Genomic DNA, 12,425 nt, shown 5'->3' with positions numbered 1-12,425 from the left:
CTGTGTAGTATCCTGCCTCTAAACAATGACACGACTTGTCTGTTACTCGTCATCTTTTACCAAACATGACCAGAACAGTACTAGCTAGTCTAGAGTGGTTTAGAGTGGGAAGGAAAGTACTGCGAGTGTCTCATGCAAATATAAGGAGAAAACACTACTAACTGCAAGTCACTGCAAACTGGTAGACGGACCAACACAAAAGTTTAAATGGGGAATATGTCAGGCATTCGGATCAATTTTGTAGAGAAAGATCATTTGGAACATTAACTAAAAACATTAACTGCAGTTGAAAAAAATTATTTGAAGCGGTGGGGATGAGAATCAGTACCTCCAAATCCGAGGCTATGGTCCTCAGTCGGAAAAGGGTGGCTTGCCCACTTCAGGTTGGTGGAGAGTGCCTGCCTCAAGTGGAGGAGTTTAAGTATCTAGGGGTCTTGTTCACGAGTGAGGGAAGGATGGAACGGGATATTGACAGACGGATCGGTGCAGCATCTGCAGTAATGCGGTCGATGTATCAGTCTGTCGTGGTGAAGAAAGAGCTGAGCTGCAAGGCGAAGCTCTCGATTTACCAGTCAATCTACGTTCCTACTCTCACCTATGGTCATGAGCTTTGGGTCATGACCGAAAGGACAAGATCCCGGATACAGGCGGCCGAAATGAGCTTTCTCCGCAGGGTGGCTGGGCGATCCCTTAGAGATAGGGTGAGAAGCTCGGTCACCTGGGAGGAGCTCAGAGTAGAGCCGCTGCTCCTCCACATCGAGAGGGGTCAGCTGAGGTGGCTTGGGCATCTGTTTCGGATGCCCCCGTCCCACCGGGAGGAGACCCCGGGGAAGACCTAGGACAAGCTGGAGGGACTATGTTTCCCGGCTGGCCTGGGAACGCCTCGGTGTCCCCCCGGAAGAGCTGGAGGAAGTGTCTAGGGAGAGGAAATCTGGGCATCTCTGCTTAGACTGCTGCCCCCGCGACCCGGCCCCGGATAAGCGGAAGATGATGAAAAAAATACATCTTACACATTGCCCTAAACTGATCATTTAAACAAAAGTGAAAACCACATTCGGCACTTAATGGGATAGTTTTCATCCCTTATCCAAACTCTAAAACAATTAGCCACCTACATATACCAGATCTGGAAGAACTACAAAGTACAAGAAGTGTATGTCTGTATTCCAGAATTTTGACTACAGGAATTGGAGGTCAGAAGGACAGTATTTATGTAACTGTAGCGTACATGGAAAATCGATAAACTACATCAAAAGCATTGCTGGTATCGAGAAGCCAAATACCAACAGTGAAAACGTAAAACTCACAAAAAGAGCCTTGTTGCGCATCAGGTAAATTCAAAATTGTTTTATTGGTAGTAAACAAACGTGTGTGACGTTACAAGGCGGTTCACATTTACCACAGGTGAAGAGTGAACAAATTCACAATAACATGGCCAGGAGTGACGTCAAAAAAGGTATATAAACTAGATCAGACAGTTTGTTAGTAAAAGCTTTCTCGGGGGGTGCCTCGGGAACAACAGCCAGATAAAGTACCAGGTCAACAGATCGTCCCATGTGCGACAGATCAGCTGACATCCAGCGGTCGAGGTCGACGTGCTGGTAAAAGTTTAAAGAGGCCGTTTAAGAGGAGCACGTGCATTAGCTGACCATGACATGAAAACCATGCTTGTTTATCCAATTGTTTCTCATCTTTAAAAACAGTCTTTTCGTTACGAAATGCTTTGAGCACATATGATTTCTCTCAGGACAATGCGATCATTTGAGGGAGTATAACATTAATTTGACCCCCCATGTAAATGAAGCATAGGATTCCAAAGAATACAGCAACAGGAATATGTTTTAATGGGATACTGATTTGAATGCCCTGAGAGCAAGGCTAATTGTCTGAACAGAACTGGAGAAAATATTGCATATGATGTTGGTATTTGCCAATACTGTCTGAAAACCAAGGGAAACAATTTGCTGCCAAAATGACTCACATGCATTAAGCCCCTTTTAGCTTTTAATGATGATATTGATCTGTTCTTAGAAGGGCAACTAATGCCAGTCTCAGGAGTTGGAGAATACAATATTTGATGTTAGTTTATATAGAAAAAAACTTACAAAAAAATAAACATGATCTTGTAGATGAAAAACTATTCTCATGATAGAAATCCACATATGGAACATTTGTCCTTTTGTATTTTGGCCTTTAATGTAGACTCGTCCTCTATACAACATGCAGGAAAACTTTTTAAAAAATGCTACACCGCACAATAGGTCCGTGACAGGTTGTTTCAAAACTGTATTCTCAATTTGTACAGATCTTCTCTAAATATGTTTTATTTAAATCACTTGAAGGGCAGATTTTCAGGTTATCTAAATTTTGGCTTGTGTTTGTATGTATATATATATATAAATAAAACAACTCAAGCAAATACTTCTCCTAAACATAAAATAATTATAACTGTCAAATTTCACATTTCACCAAAACCTTATTCAGTGACGCTCTCTTTAATAAGCCAAGTTAGCACAAATAAGTTAAAGCCCCATTTTTGCACCACACTAGAGGCTTGCCTCATGTTGGTCAAGCTAGAAAAAACTATGTCAGCCTCCCTGAGCGCAGTCACATTAACACCACAATTCAAATATTGAATAAAACTCAGAAGCTTGGCAAAACACACCACCTGTTCCTCATGTTTTGTTTAAAGAAGAAACTCACAATTAAAATCTGAGTCCCAAATGGCAACCTCCTCCCTAATGTAGTGCACTACTTCTGAACAAAGCCCATAGCACATGCGGTAGCAGTCCACTATTAGGTAATCGGGTATGATTTGGGACACACCCTAAGAGACTGGAAATCAGTCATGTTGATTTATATGTATCAAAAGCAGTACCACCGTTTCTGGTTAAATTTTTATAAATCACTGGAAAAACAGCCTCACTAACTCATTGCAATTTCACACATTTCTAACACTTCAATCAAATATATATTTGTACGAGTCTACATAATACCTCAATAGTCCATCCATAGTTTCTAGCTATTGCACAAATGTACTGTATAATAGTTCTTTTCATGGTCTAGTTTCTGACAAGGCAAGTCATCTCACAGTCAATAATAAGTGAATGATGTTTTGGTTAAACAGCTCGCATCTACTTTTCTCTAAAAAGAATAAAGGCGCTCCACTAGACAAGCGGTTTTACTGAGCTCTGCATACACCTGCCTGTCTAATTCTTCAATGCATTGGCTTCTGGAGTATATGCTGATACTAAGATCGTTCTCTTCAATGCAGGAAGGAATGATACACCTTCGTCACTCAATTCCCTTTCAATCATTGAGGTAACAGTCTGTGGATCAAGCATACATTTCCCCTGAAACATGGTCCCAACGCCAATTCGTGCTCTTACTAACTACATTGTTCATTGTCAAGACAAATATATTTTGATACAATCGGTGACAAAGAGTTGGCCTGTCGCACAAACCGACTGGCACCCCGAAAGATTCTACTCAGGGTGCCAGAATGAACCAGTGGTCGGGTCTAAGGGGAACACCGTGCAGCCTGGCGCAGAAAGTCATGTTCAGAATAGCATTGAAAACAGGTGCAGAACGAGAACATGATGACATTCAGAGCACACTGACAAGTCATTAATACATAGGTCTCTAGATATTTCTTTTTGTCAAATCAAGACCAAAGACCGTTATTACATAGACACAACTTCACAGACACCAAAAACACAGTTTAGTATAGTAAACTTTTCTAAAAAGGCAAAAAATATGCAGCGGCTGTTAAATAAATATTTGGGAGAAACACAAAGAAACTGTCCTTCCTCTTCACTTCTTTGAGCGTAGTGTAACTCACCGCGGGCAGACCGCTTGAAGGAGAGAGAGAAGTGAAGTGTCTGACCCCCTAAATCCACATGTAATGTCACACTGGCTTCTTGTGACTAGGACAGCAAAATAACATAATTTCCCAAGAATAGCCAAGGTTTCTAGAAATCCCAGTCGAAAGTGTCCCAGAATGAGGACAGAATCCACAAACTGTGATTTCTGGAAAACGTGGAACTTTTGGGGCAAGTTTCCAAAATGTAGCAACACTAAGCACAACGATTTCCCTGTAGAATAACCAGCTTTTCTAATCAATCAGTGTGAAACGTTACCTAACTTTCAGATACAACCATCGTCATTTAGAAGGCAGACATTATGTTTAAGAGAATAATTTGATCTAAATACAGAGCATTGCTATCTGTGACACTGCAAACGTTTCACCCTTGTGAACACAGCCGTGGTTAATAGTGGAACCATTATTTCAGCATAATCGCCAAGTTCTTGTTCACATGATCAATTGATAAAGAAAGTCTGGAGTAATTCACTTCATACTGGAAACATTCATCTTTGATGAAATGTAACAATTTAAAGGAAACAAATTGAACTGGAACTGATATTTGAATACGGCAAAACATACAAAAACAGTTTCTGAAGTGTAAACATTGGTTTGATGCCTGATGGGTCTCTCCTTTGTACATGAGAAATCATTTTAAATAAATCAGGTATGCAATAACTATACATTTTTCATATTAAAATGTAAAAAAAAAAAAACATTTGTATAATTATACTTTTTATAATTATGTTCATGTTAACATGGTGTTTTACAAGGTTTTATGTGTTATAAATAGATATCTCTGTATCTGTCTTTCAAACTTTTAAACATCTCCGGCTTTGACTTTTCAAGGCGATAACAATACACGTCACAACCGTGCACACTCACTCACACAATCTCACCAACACTCATGCACACACACACCAGGTTACTGTAGGGTCTTTACGTGCGGTTGAGTGTCTGGAAGATTCTGGAGATCTGCAGCATAACAGGCCCAGTCTCAGGGTCATTCATCCATTGGGTGCTGTTCAGGGGGTTCTCCAACATGTCTTCAAATGCTGCACATATACAGAGGTTTTAGAGTACACCCGAACAGTGGACAGTGCAGGTATTTAACCCATGTAAATCCTATCATGTTTCTTTTTCTCTACTACTGAAGGGAGTTACTCAATAATGTGCTGTTTTGGATGTCCCAAAGCTAAGTCTAAAGCATTTAAGCCAAAAAGTGTATTCCTTTGCCCTGTTTTCCCCCCTACAGCATTACGTTAGTGCCTTAGTTTGATATAGGATCCATTTTTGGTACTTATTATTATTGTCACTGTTTGGTCATTGTCTTGGAATCACTATCACTTGATAGATCCTCCCTGATTTATCCAATCAAAACAATCTATGTTTCCGTTTTAATTGTCACCTCCCTAAGCAGTTTCCTTCCTGTCCCGTAGCTCAGTGCAGGATGACTATCTTTGATGTGGCTGGATGGTACAACACATCCTCCACAGTATTATTGATAACTTGACCATGTTTAAAGTGATAGTAAATGTCTGATTTGTTATTTTTACCCATCTGTGAATCACTGCCCTACTTTAGAACCCCCCCCCACCCCCCCACCAAAAAAAAGATAATTGAAAGAAACATTGGACGCTGAAGAAACAAGAAAATGATTTAGAAAAATACCCCCATCAGCCCCACCCCAGTCAGAACAGGCCCCCTACCAATACAATCAACCCCCTCCTTAGCCGGGTCCTTCAAAGCACAGTGCAAAGCTCAGAAGCAGTCTGGCCTCAGCAGTTTGACACCTGTCACACAAACGAGAGGTAACCGGGTCCGTTTCGTTTAGGAACAGTGCAATCTGTGTAAAATAGATCCTCCTTCCATCTTCCAAACATTACAGAATATTTTTCATGTATTTTTTTATTTTGATTTAGAACGCACTGCCCGGGCAAGCATACAAGTCCATTGCAGATGCACAACAGTTTTATGCTAATGATTTAAGTTAATGACTTAAAAGATGAATTATGCTTAAAGGTTGTCTTAGCTAAAAGCATAGCACCTCTTAACAATTTTGGTGCTAAATTTCAATAAAACCTACCCAGCAGGGTTTTAGGGTTGGTCAGGCCCAGCTGCACCACAGGGTTCTCCAGGATGGCCTGGAACAGCGGACTGTTGGTGTCAATGCCTTTATCCAGGTCCTCTGGAGATGGCTTCCTGTCCCCCAGCAGCCACTCACACTGTGAGGCAACAACAGGTTAACCAAGCATCCACTTTGAATGCAGATGACTGCAGGTCAACAATGAAATGGGGTAAGATACATTTTCAATCCAATCATATATAGGAGAGATAAGTAGTAGAGATAGTTACAGTGGGGAGAAAAAGTATTTGATCCACTGCCAATTTTGCAGGTTTTCCTACTTACAAAGCATGTAGAGGTCTGTAATTTTTATCATAGGTACACTTCAACAAAAATCCAGAAAATCACATTGTATGATTTTTAAATAATGAATTTCATCCCAACCGTGAAGCATGGAGGTGGAAACATCATTCTTTGGGGATGCTTTTCTGCAAAGGGGACAGGACGACTGCAACATATTGAGGGGAGGATGGATGAGGCCATGTATCGCGAGATGGGTCGTGGCTGGGTCTTCCAGCATGACAACGACCCGAAACACACAGCCAGGGCAACTAAGGAGTGGCTCTGTAAGAAGCATCTCAAGGTCCTGGAGTGGCCTAGCCAGTCTCCAGACCTGAACCCAATAGAAAATCTTTGGAGGGAACAGAAAGTCTGTATTGCCCAGCGACAGCCCCGAAAACTGAAGGATCTGGAGAAGGTCTGTATGGAGGAGTGGGCCAAAATCCCTGCTAGAAATGATACAATGTGATTTTCTGGATTTTTGTTTTAGATTCTGTCACTCACAGTTGAAGAGTACCTATGATAAAAATTACAGAATTCTACATGTTTTGTATGTTTGAAAACCTGCAAAGTCAGCAGTGTATCAAATACTTGTTCTCCCCACTGTATATGTTGAGGCTTGTTAAACTAAACTAATTATTTAAGATGATTGTAAAAACAGACTATCCTGCTAGCTTAAAGTCACCGCTCTGCCTCTCCTGTCACTTGATCTTCTTGCTTGACCCCACTCACCTATGTTTAGATCCACTAGTTATTAAGCAGCATGGTCAATAAAAAACATTTTCTTAATCGAAAAGTGGAACAGCAGCAACAGTATTATTTTTTTTAACATAAGTATGTGTGTTTCTTTGACTACGTGATTAGCGAACCTACAGAGAACAAAGAGCCAGTCCTCAAATAGCAAAACACCTGAGTGGTGGATCATTGATTCCTCAGTGTGGACAGTAAACCCACCGCAGCGTCCTGTTGGTTGTTATTGACTCGAAGAGCGTCCACCACCTCCTTCTCATCAAAGCCCATCTCCATTAAGGCAACGACCGCCTACAGAGGCAGAGAAGATATATGAATCTGTGTGAGTTTTTGACAGCACACACCACTGACATTCTATAATGCTTTTGGAATAATAGGATACAGTTTCTTCCCCAGTGGGAGTCAGACATCCAGTAAAAGTCTATTTAAGAGCAACACACTAAAATATGTGGTATTCACCCTAGTAAAGACCCATTTATCATGACTGGTCCTGGATCAGACTGTGATACCTTTCCAAATCCTACAGTTGGCTGAATGGCCATTCAGCGCCAACAGATCTGGGACCAGTCTAACGTGCATCAGCTTGTGGTATATCTCAGGACACTGAGACGGAGAGATCACTTACCCGCGAGTCAGGCCGGAACTCTCGTTTCCTTCGGATCCTCTTGAAGATCTCAGTGAGCTCATCCTGGCGGGCTGTGGCGGCATCGGTACTGGTCTGGGAGAGGCTGTGGAGGAGGTTGGGTCGCGAGGCGGAGGCTGAAATAGAGGGCACCAGAGGGGGGGCTGTGGCCCCTACCGCTCCTGGGGTGTCCTGGCCAGGCAGGGGCGTGTCCACCGCGGGGTCATCCACATGCTCAATCAGCCACTCCATGGCCTGGGTCACTGACATGCTGCAGGAGTGAGGGGAGGGTTGTTTCTCAGGTTAAGAGTGAAATGCTCTAAGAAACCATGAATAAACTCCCAGATTTTCCCAAAATCCCAGTTGGAGGATTCCCAGAATTGTACAAAGCATAAAAACTGGAATCGTTCAACATGAAGTTCTAGAAATCCAGAGAATGCATCAAAAGACTCTGGGATTTTGCGACCCTAATCCAAATAGAACTCATCTAATCAGATCAAACTAACGTATGATTAAAACAACTGGTGCTGGTTGAAAACAAATGCTTATAGTATCAAGTGGCTAATTGTTTCCCTGAAGTCTTCACTGATTCGACCAGTGCTAAGTATCATGGGTTACACTTGTTCTGGCAGTGATTCAGATTTGTACGATCTAGTTGGACTCTTGGGGCTGATGAGTAGCATTGATTGAGACTCACTGGTTGAGTCGGAGCGCTTTGACGGCCCTGCTCTCAGGGAAACCCATTTCGGTCAGCTGCTGCAGGGCCGTCTCGTCAACCCGGTCCTCCTCATCCTCATCCAACATGGCTGACAATCACACAGGGACACACAATGTAAATGAATGATAAGACAACAGTAGAATTATAACAACAATATAACGCTTTGTCTGGTCATCTGTGAATAAACTCACTGACAAAGTGGTTGTTACAGTGCCAATATGAGTATTGTTTGCCAAAGCAGGTGACACTGTCAATCTTTTTGAAAATGAAATAATGTTGGCACACAGTACCATTGGCCTTTTTGAAAAGCTCCACGGCATCAGGGTTCAAGGCAAGGAGCTTCTGGGCCACTTCAATAAGAGAGACAAGAATTTTCCGGAGCTCCGTCTGAAACTGATGGAAAATTTTGACACAAGCATACCAGAATGAATAACCCTTCTTTAATAATGAGGAACATGCAATAACATTGAGGGCATTATCAACTTGCCAGGTCTCCCTTGGAAATTAGGCCTTCCGACCTCATTTGGACCTCCTGGTAAATAAAGGTTAAATTAGCCAATTCATCTTAGCCGCAGGCGTGCAGAACAGGCTAGATACAACCAAATTAACTGATATGTCTTAGAGGAGTTTGCCTACCCATGCGTTCAGTATACTAGAATCTGGGAACAATAGTCGGAGGACATCTGTGGTGCTTAGTGCTCACTCTTACAGCACTACTTACATCTCTGATGTTGTGCTGGGTGACGGTGCGGTCTGTGTGGCGGATGGGCAGGCTGGCGGTGGCCTTAAGGATGGCGTCCTTATCGGGAGCCTTGTTTTCTTGCTTCTTCTGATGGACGGAAACAGACATTTTACATGAGCAACCATCACAGACACTATACAGTCGGGTGAGGGATGTTCTTTGATGTGATCATTCCTGTGCCTTCCTAGCAATACATTAAACACCTGTTAAATATGCTACAAACGACTAATAAATCCATTGTACCTTTTCCTCTGCAGATATGTCAGCCATTTTAGGTGGGGGTGGCGGTGGTCGCTTCTTTATCAGTAGAATCACATCTAAAATTGAGAGAAAACATCATGGCTAGTGGTAGCGTGTATCATATTGGCTAATATTTTGTGGGGAAATACACATTGAGGCGAGTTAAATCCATAGGAGTACCTTTATCTTTTAGACTTTCATCTGCAATGGTTTTAGTTTCAGTGAGGATCCTCTCCGTGGCAGCATGGAGGAGCTTGTGGTGTGTGATTGTTTTAGGGTCTTCAAGACTTCCATGTACATACTACAAAACACATTTTCCCATGGACAGAAACACACATCATTGCTATTACCTCTGAAATTCTACGGTGTCATGAACAGTTTGAAATTATGGGTTTGTATAAGTTAGTTAAAATATCAACAGTCACACTGTTTTCAAAAGGGTACTGAAGATGTCTGCATTGACTGTCTCTATTCTTACGTCTCCCTTTTGTTAAAAAAAAGTGTGTTACTAGGATGCAGTGCAACAGCCATATGGGTAGGCTAGTGTTTGACATGGGCATCGTACTGGCAGATAAGGAAAAATAATTTTGGCAAAGTATAAACTTAATAATAAGTAGGTCTAACTAGCTAACAACGGTACAGAATGATGTTAAACTTACGTTAAACAGACTTAAACTGAAAAGCATTCCTGAACAGACAGGAGCATTGGGGTTAGGCTAGCTTTCACATTTGGCCAAGGAGCTTATTGTGTGGGGGAGCAGATTGTTCGCAGGTTTCCAGGCTAGCATCTGTGCCAACTAACTAAATTATAAATAGCAGTGTCTACCCAGTTACTATAAATACGGACCCACTGACAATTTCACATGGGCATGCAACATCAGCGATACCGCACCTCTCTAGGTAGATACAATTTCACCCGTTCGGGTACAGACCAATGAACAAGAAGTAAAAATACATAAAATACTTACAGCTCCACTTACATGTTTCAAGCACTTCTCTTTGAGTTTTTCAATAGTGGTATCCTCTGTCACTTCTTCCAACCACTCTGTACCTTCCATGGTACAAATGTGGATTTTTATTATTTTTCCAGCGAATATCTTCTCTTCTTGAACAAACATAGCTGTAGCCTTGTTGTGTAGACAGCTATCCAGTTCAGTGATGATGGCTGGCTTGCTAACGTTAGCCCGCTAGCTGTCGTCTTTAAAACCAGCGACAACAAGTGCAAACGCGTGCACTTAGGATTTTGGGACCATTTTGAGGCAGTCTGATCAGACTTTAACGTTATAGCGTTCGAGTGATGTTATTCTCCCTAAGAAGAGTTGTTTATTTTCCTCGAACAGACGAGCAGATAGCCGAGGGTCCTATTTTGTTGGTAATGTTTGACCTGTCAACCTATGCAACGTATTGTTCCCTAGCATAATGGTAATTGTAGTTCTTCTAATATTGTAGTTTCGAGTTAAACCAACTGCGAAGCATACAAGGTATAAACACAAGAGGGAAGCAGTGTTCAGTCTAATTTAAAACTCACTGATGTTGGGAAACCTATTTATATTGCTGAACCAAGAGGAATGAACTCCAAAAGAAAACAAAACAAACAAATAAAAGACAAAAAACATACAACATTAACATTAACTTAAACACTATACAAACAATACATTTCAAAACAATAAAGACATTTGTGAGAATAATATAATGTGCATGACAAGGTGAAAAGCAATAGAGGTTGCATTTACATTGGTGTTCCTCAGACACACTGTTATAACTTTTATTCTGGCAACAAATAAGATTTGTGTTTGAATTCTTCATTGTTTTGTGTAACTTGGGAATATTTGAGGTTTGGTCTCAAATGATCGGACGGGAGGTTATAAAGTTCTATATATATTTATATATATTTTATGGCCAATGTGTACATTTCCGGACTGGGTTAATCTGTGTTAATCAAATGTGGAATGCATCAAATAACTTTTGCATGCAACATCAATAACTATGTCATTAACTTACAAATTGATAAAGTGTATGATGTGCTCAGCTGATTCATCAAATACCTATCCAGGCATTATAAGAACGGTCAGGATTCAATAATGTCTGAACAGAAGAACATACCTTGCGTGTGTACGTGGTCAAAGGCTTTTCTAAATTAGGGGTAAGTCTCAGCGGTCAGGTATTCTTAGAATGTGTTCTCTTTAGAGCAGGGGTGAGCAAACTAAGGCCTGCGGGACAGATCTGTCCCACAAGCCAATTCAGTCTGCAGTTAGTTATAGTGTAACATAAAATATTTTGGGGGTGTTCAAAAAAACATTTATTTAAAAGGGCACTGGGTCAAATCCGGCCTTGTCTCCTCCTCATCTTCCCTAACCAAATGAGACTGGAATAGAATTAACTAGTCCAGGGTGGTTTGATGTGGGAAGCATAGTACTGCACGTGCCTTCAGCAAATATAAGGACATTACAAATCAATGCAAAATGATAGATGAACCGGCAAGAAGTTTAAATGGGGAGTATGTCAGTCACTCTGACTATTTTCATAGAAAAATATTATTTGAAACATTAACTTAAAACATTAATTGCAAATGTCTACTGGTAAGTTTTCTTGTTTTTATGCTAATAGTACAGGGGAAAAAATCTGAAACTATATCAAAAGTATATACGAATTATTATGGACCCATAAATGTTTACATAACTACCCTTTTCTGACTCTCAAATTGATTTTGACAAACAAATAATATTAAATAAACCGCTGTACTTTGTGTAATTTCAAAATCCTAAAATTGAATCCCTCGAGTCAAACATTTTGTCCGCCCTGCATTACAGTTCAGAGACAATACAGAAAGTTATATCAAAACATATTGAAGGCATGCGTCTAGTTCATAGTCTCCTTACAGTCCTGGCTCCGGTATCATTGACACGTGCTCTGTTTTTTGGTTGGTTCTTCCCAGTGCGTCAAATTCATATTATGGAATTGTTTTCTTGTCATTTGGTTGGCTCAAATTACTTCACATAAGTCATTTAGGAGATGCTCTTATCCAAAGCGATTAACATTAGTGAATGCATACATTCTGGGCCTGCTAAACGGTAGCCTTGTTCACCA

At 41.0% G+C, this 12,425-nt stretch overlaps 1 protein-coding gene across 4 annotated transcripts; it reads right to left on the bottom strand.

Moving 5' to 3' along the window:
* Positions 1 to 1,332: 1,332 nt before the first annotated feature.
* ubac1 (UBA domain containing 1) lies at positions 1,333 to 10,849 on the bottom strand. 4 transcript variants are annotated; one of them, XM_010876049.3, is made up of 11 exons: positions 10,307 to 10,849; positions 9,519 to 9,639; positions 9,342 to 9,415; positions 9,078 to 9,185; positions 8,844 to 8,888; positions 8,647 to 8,749; positions 8,336 to 8,444; positions 7,642 to 7,909; positions 7,221 to 7,307; positions 5,949 to 6,087; positions 1,333 to 4,917 (listed from the first exon to the last, which is right to left on the bottom strand). In XM_010876049.3, the coding sequence occupies exons 1-11, from the start codon at positions 10,454 to 10,456 to the stop codon at positions 4,802 to 4,804; spliced, it is 1,320 nt and encodes a 439-aa protein (XP_010874351.1). In that variant the 5' UTR covers positions 10,457 to 10,849; the 3' UTR covers positions 1,333 to 4,801. The 4 variants fall into 4 exon arrangements, with proteins under 4 accessions (XP_010874351.1, XP_010874352.1, XP_010874353.1 ...); XM_010876050.3 differs by having other exon boundaries at positions 10,319 to 10,844; XM_010876051.3 differs by lacking the exon at positions 8,844 to 8,888 and having other exon boundaries at positions 10,307 to 10,846.
* Between the last annotated feature and the right edge of the window lie 1,576 nt (positions 10,850 to 12,425).

The sequence above is a fragment of the Esox lucius genome, chromosome 13 (genome assembly GCF_011004845.1).
Source record: "Esox lucius isolate fEsoLuc1 chromosome 13, fEsoLuc1.pri, whole genome shotgun sequence".
Lineage (NCBI taxonomy): Eukaryota > Metazoa > Chordata > Actinopteri > Esociformes > Esocidae > Esox > Esox lucius.
Note: the sequence above shows the minus strand (reverse complement) of the source record. Positions and strands in the feature narration are given on the sequence as shown.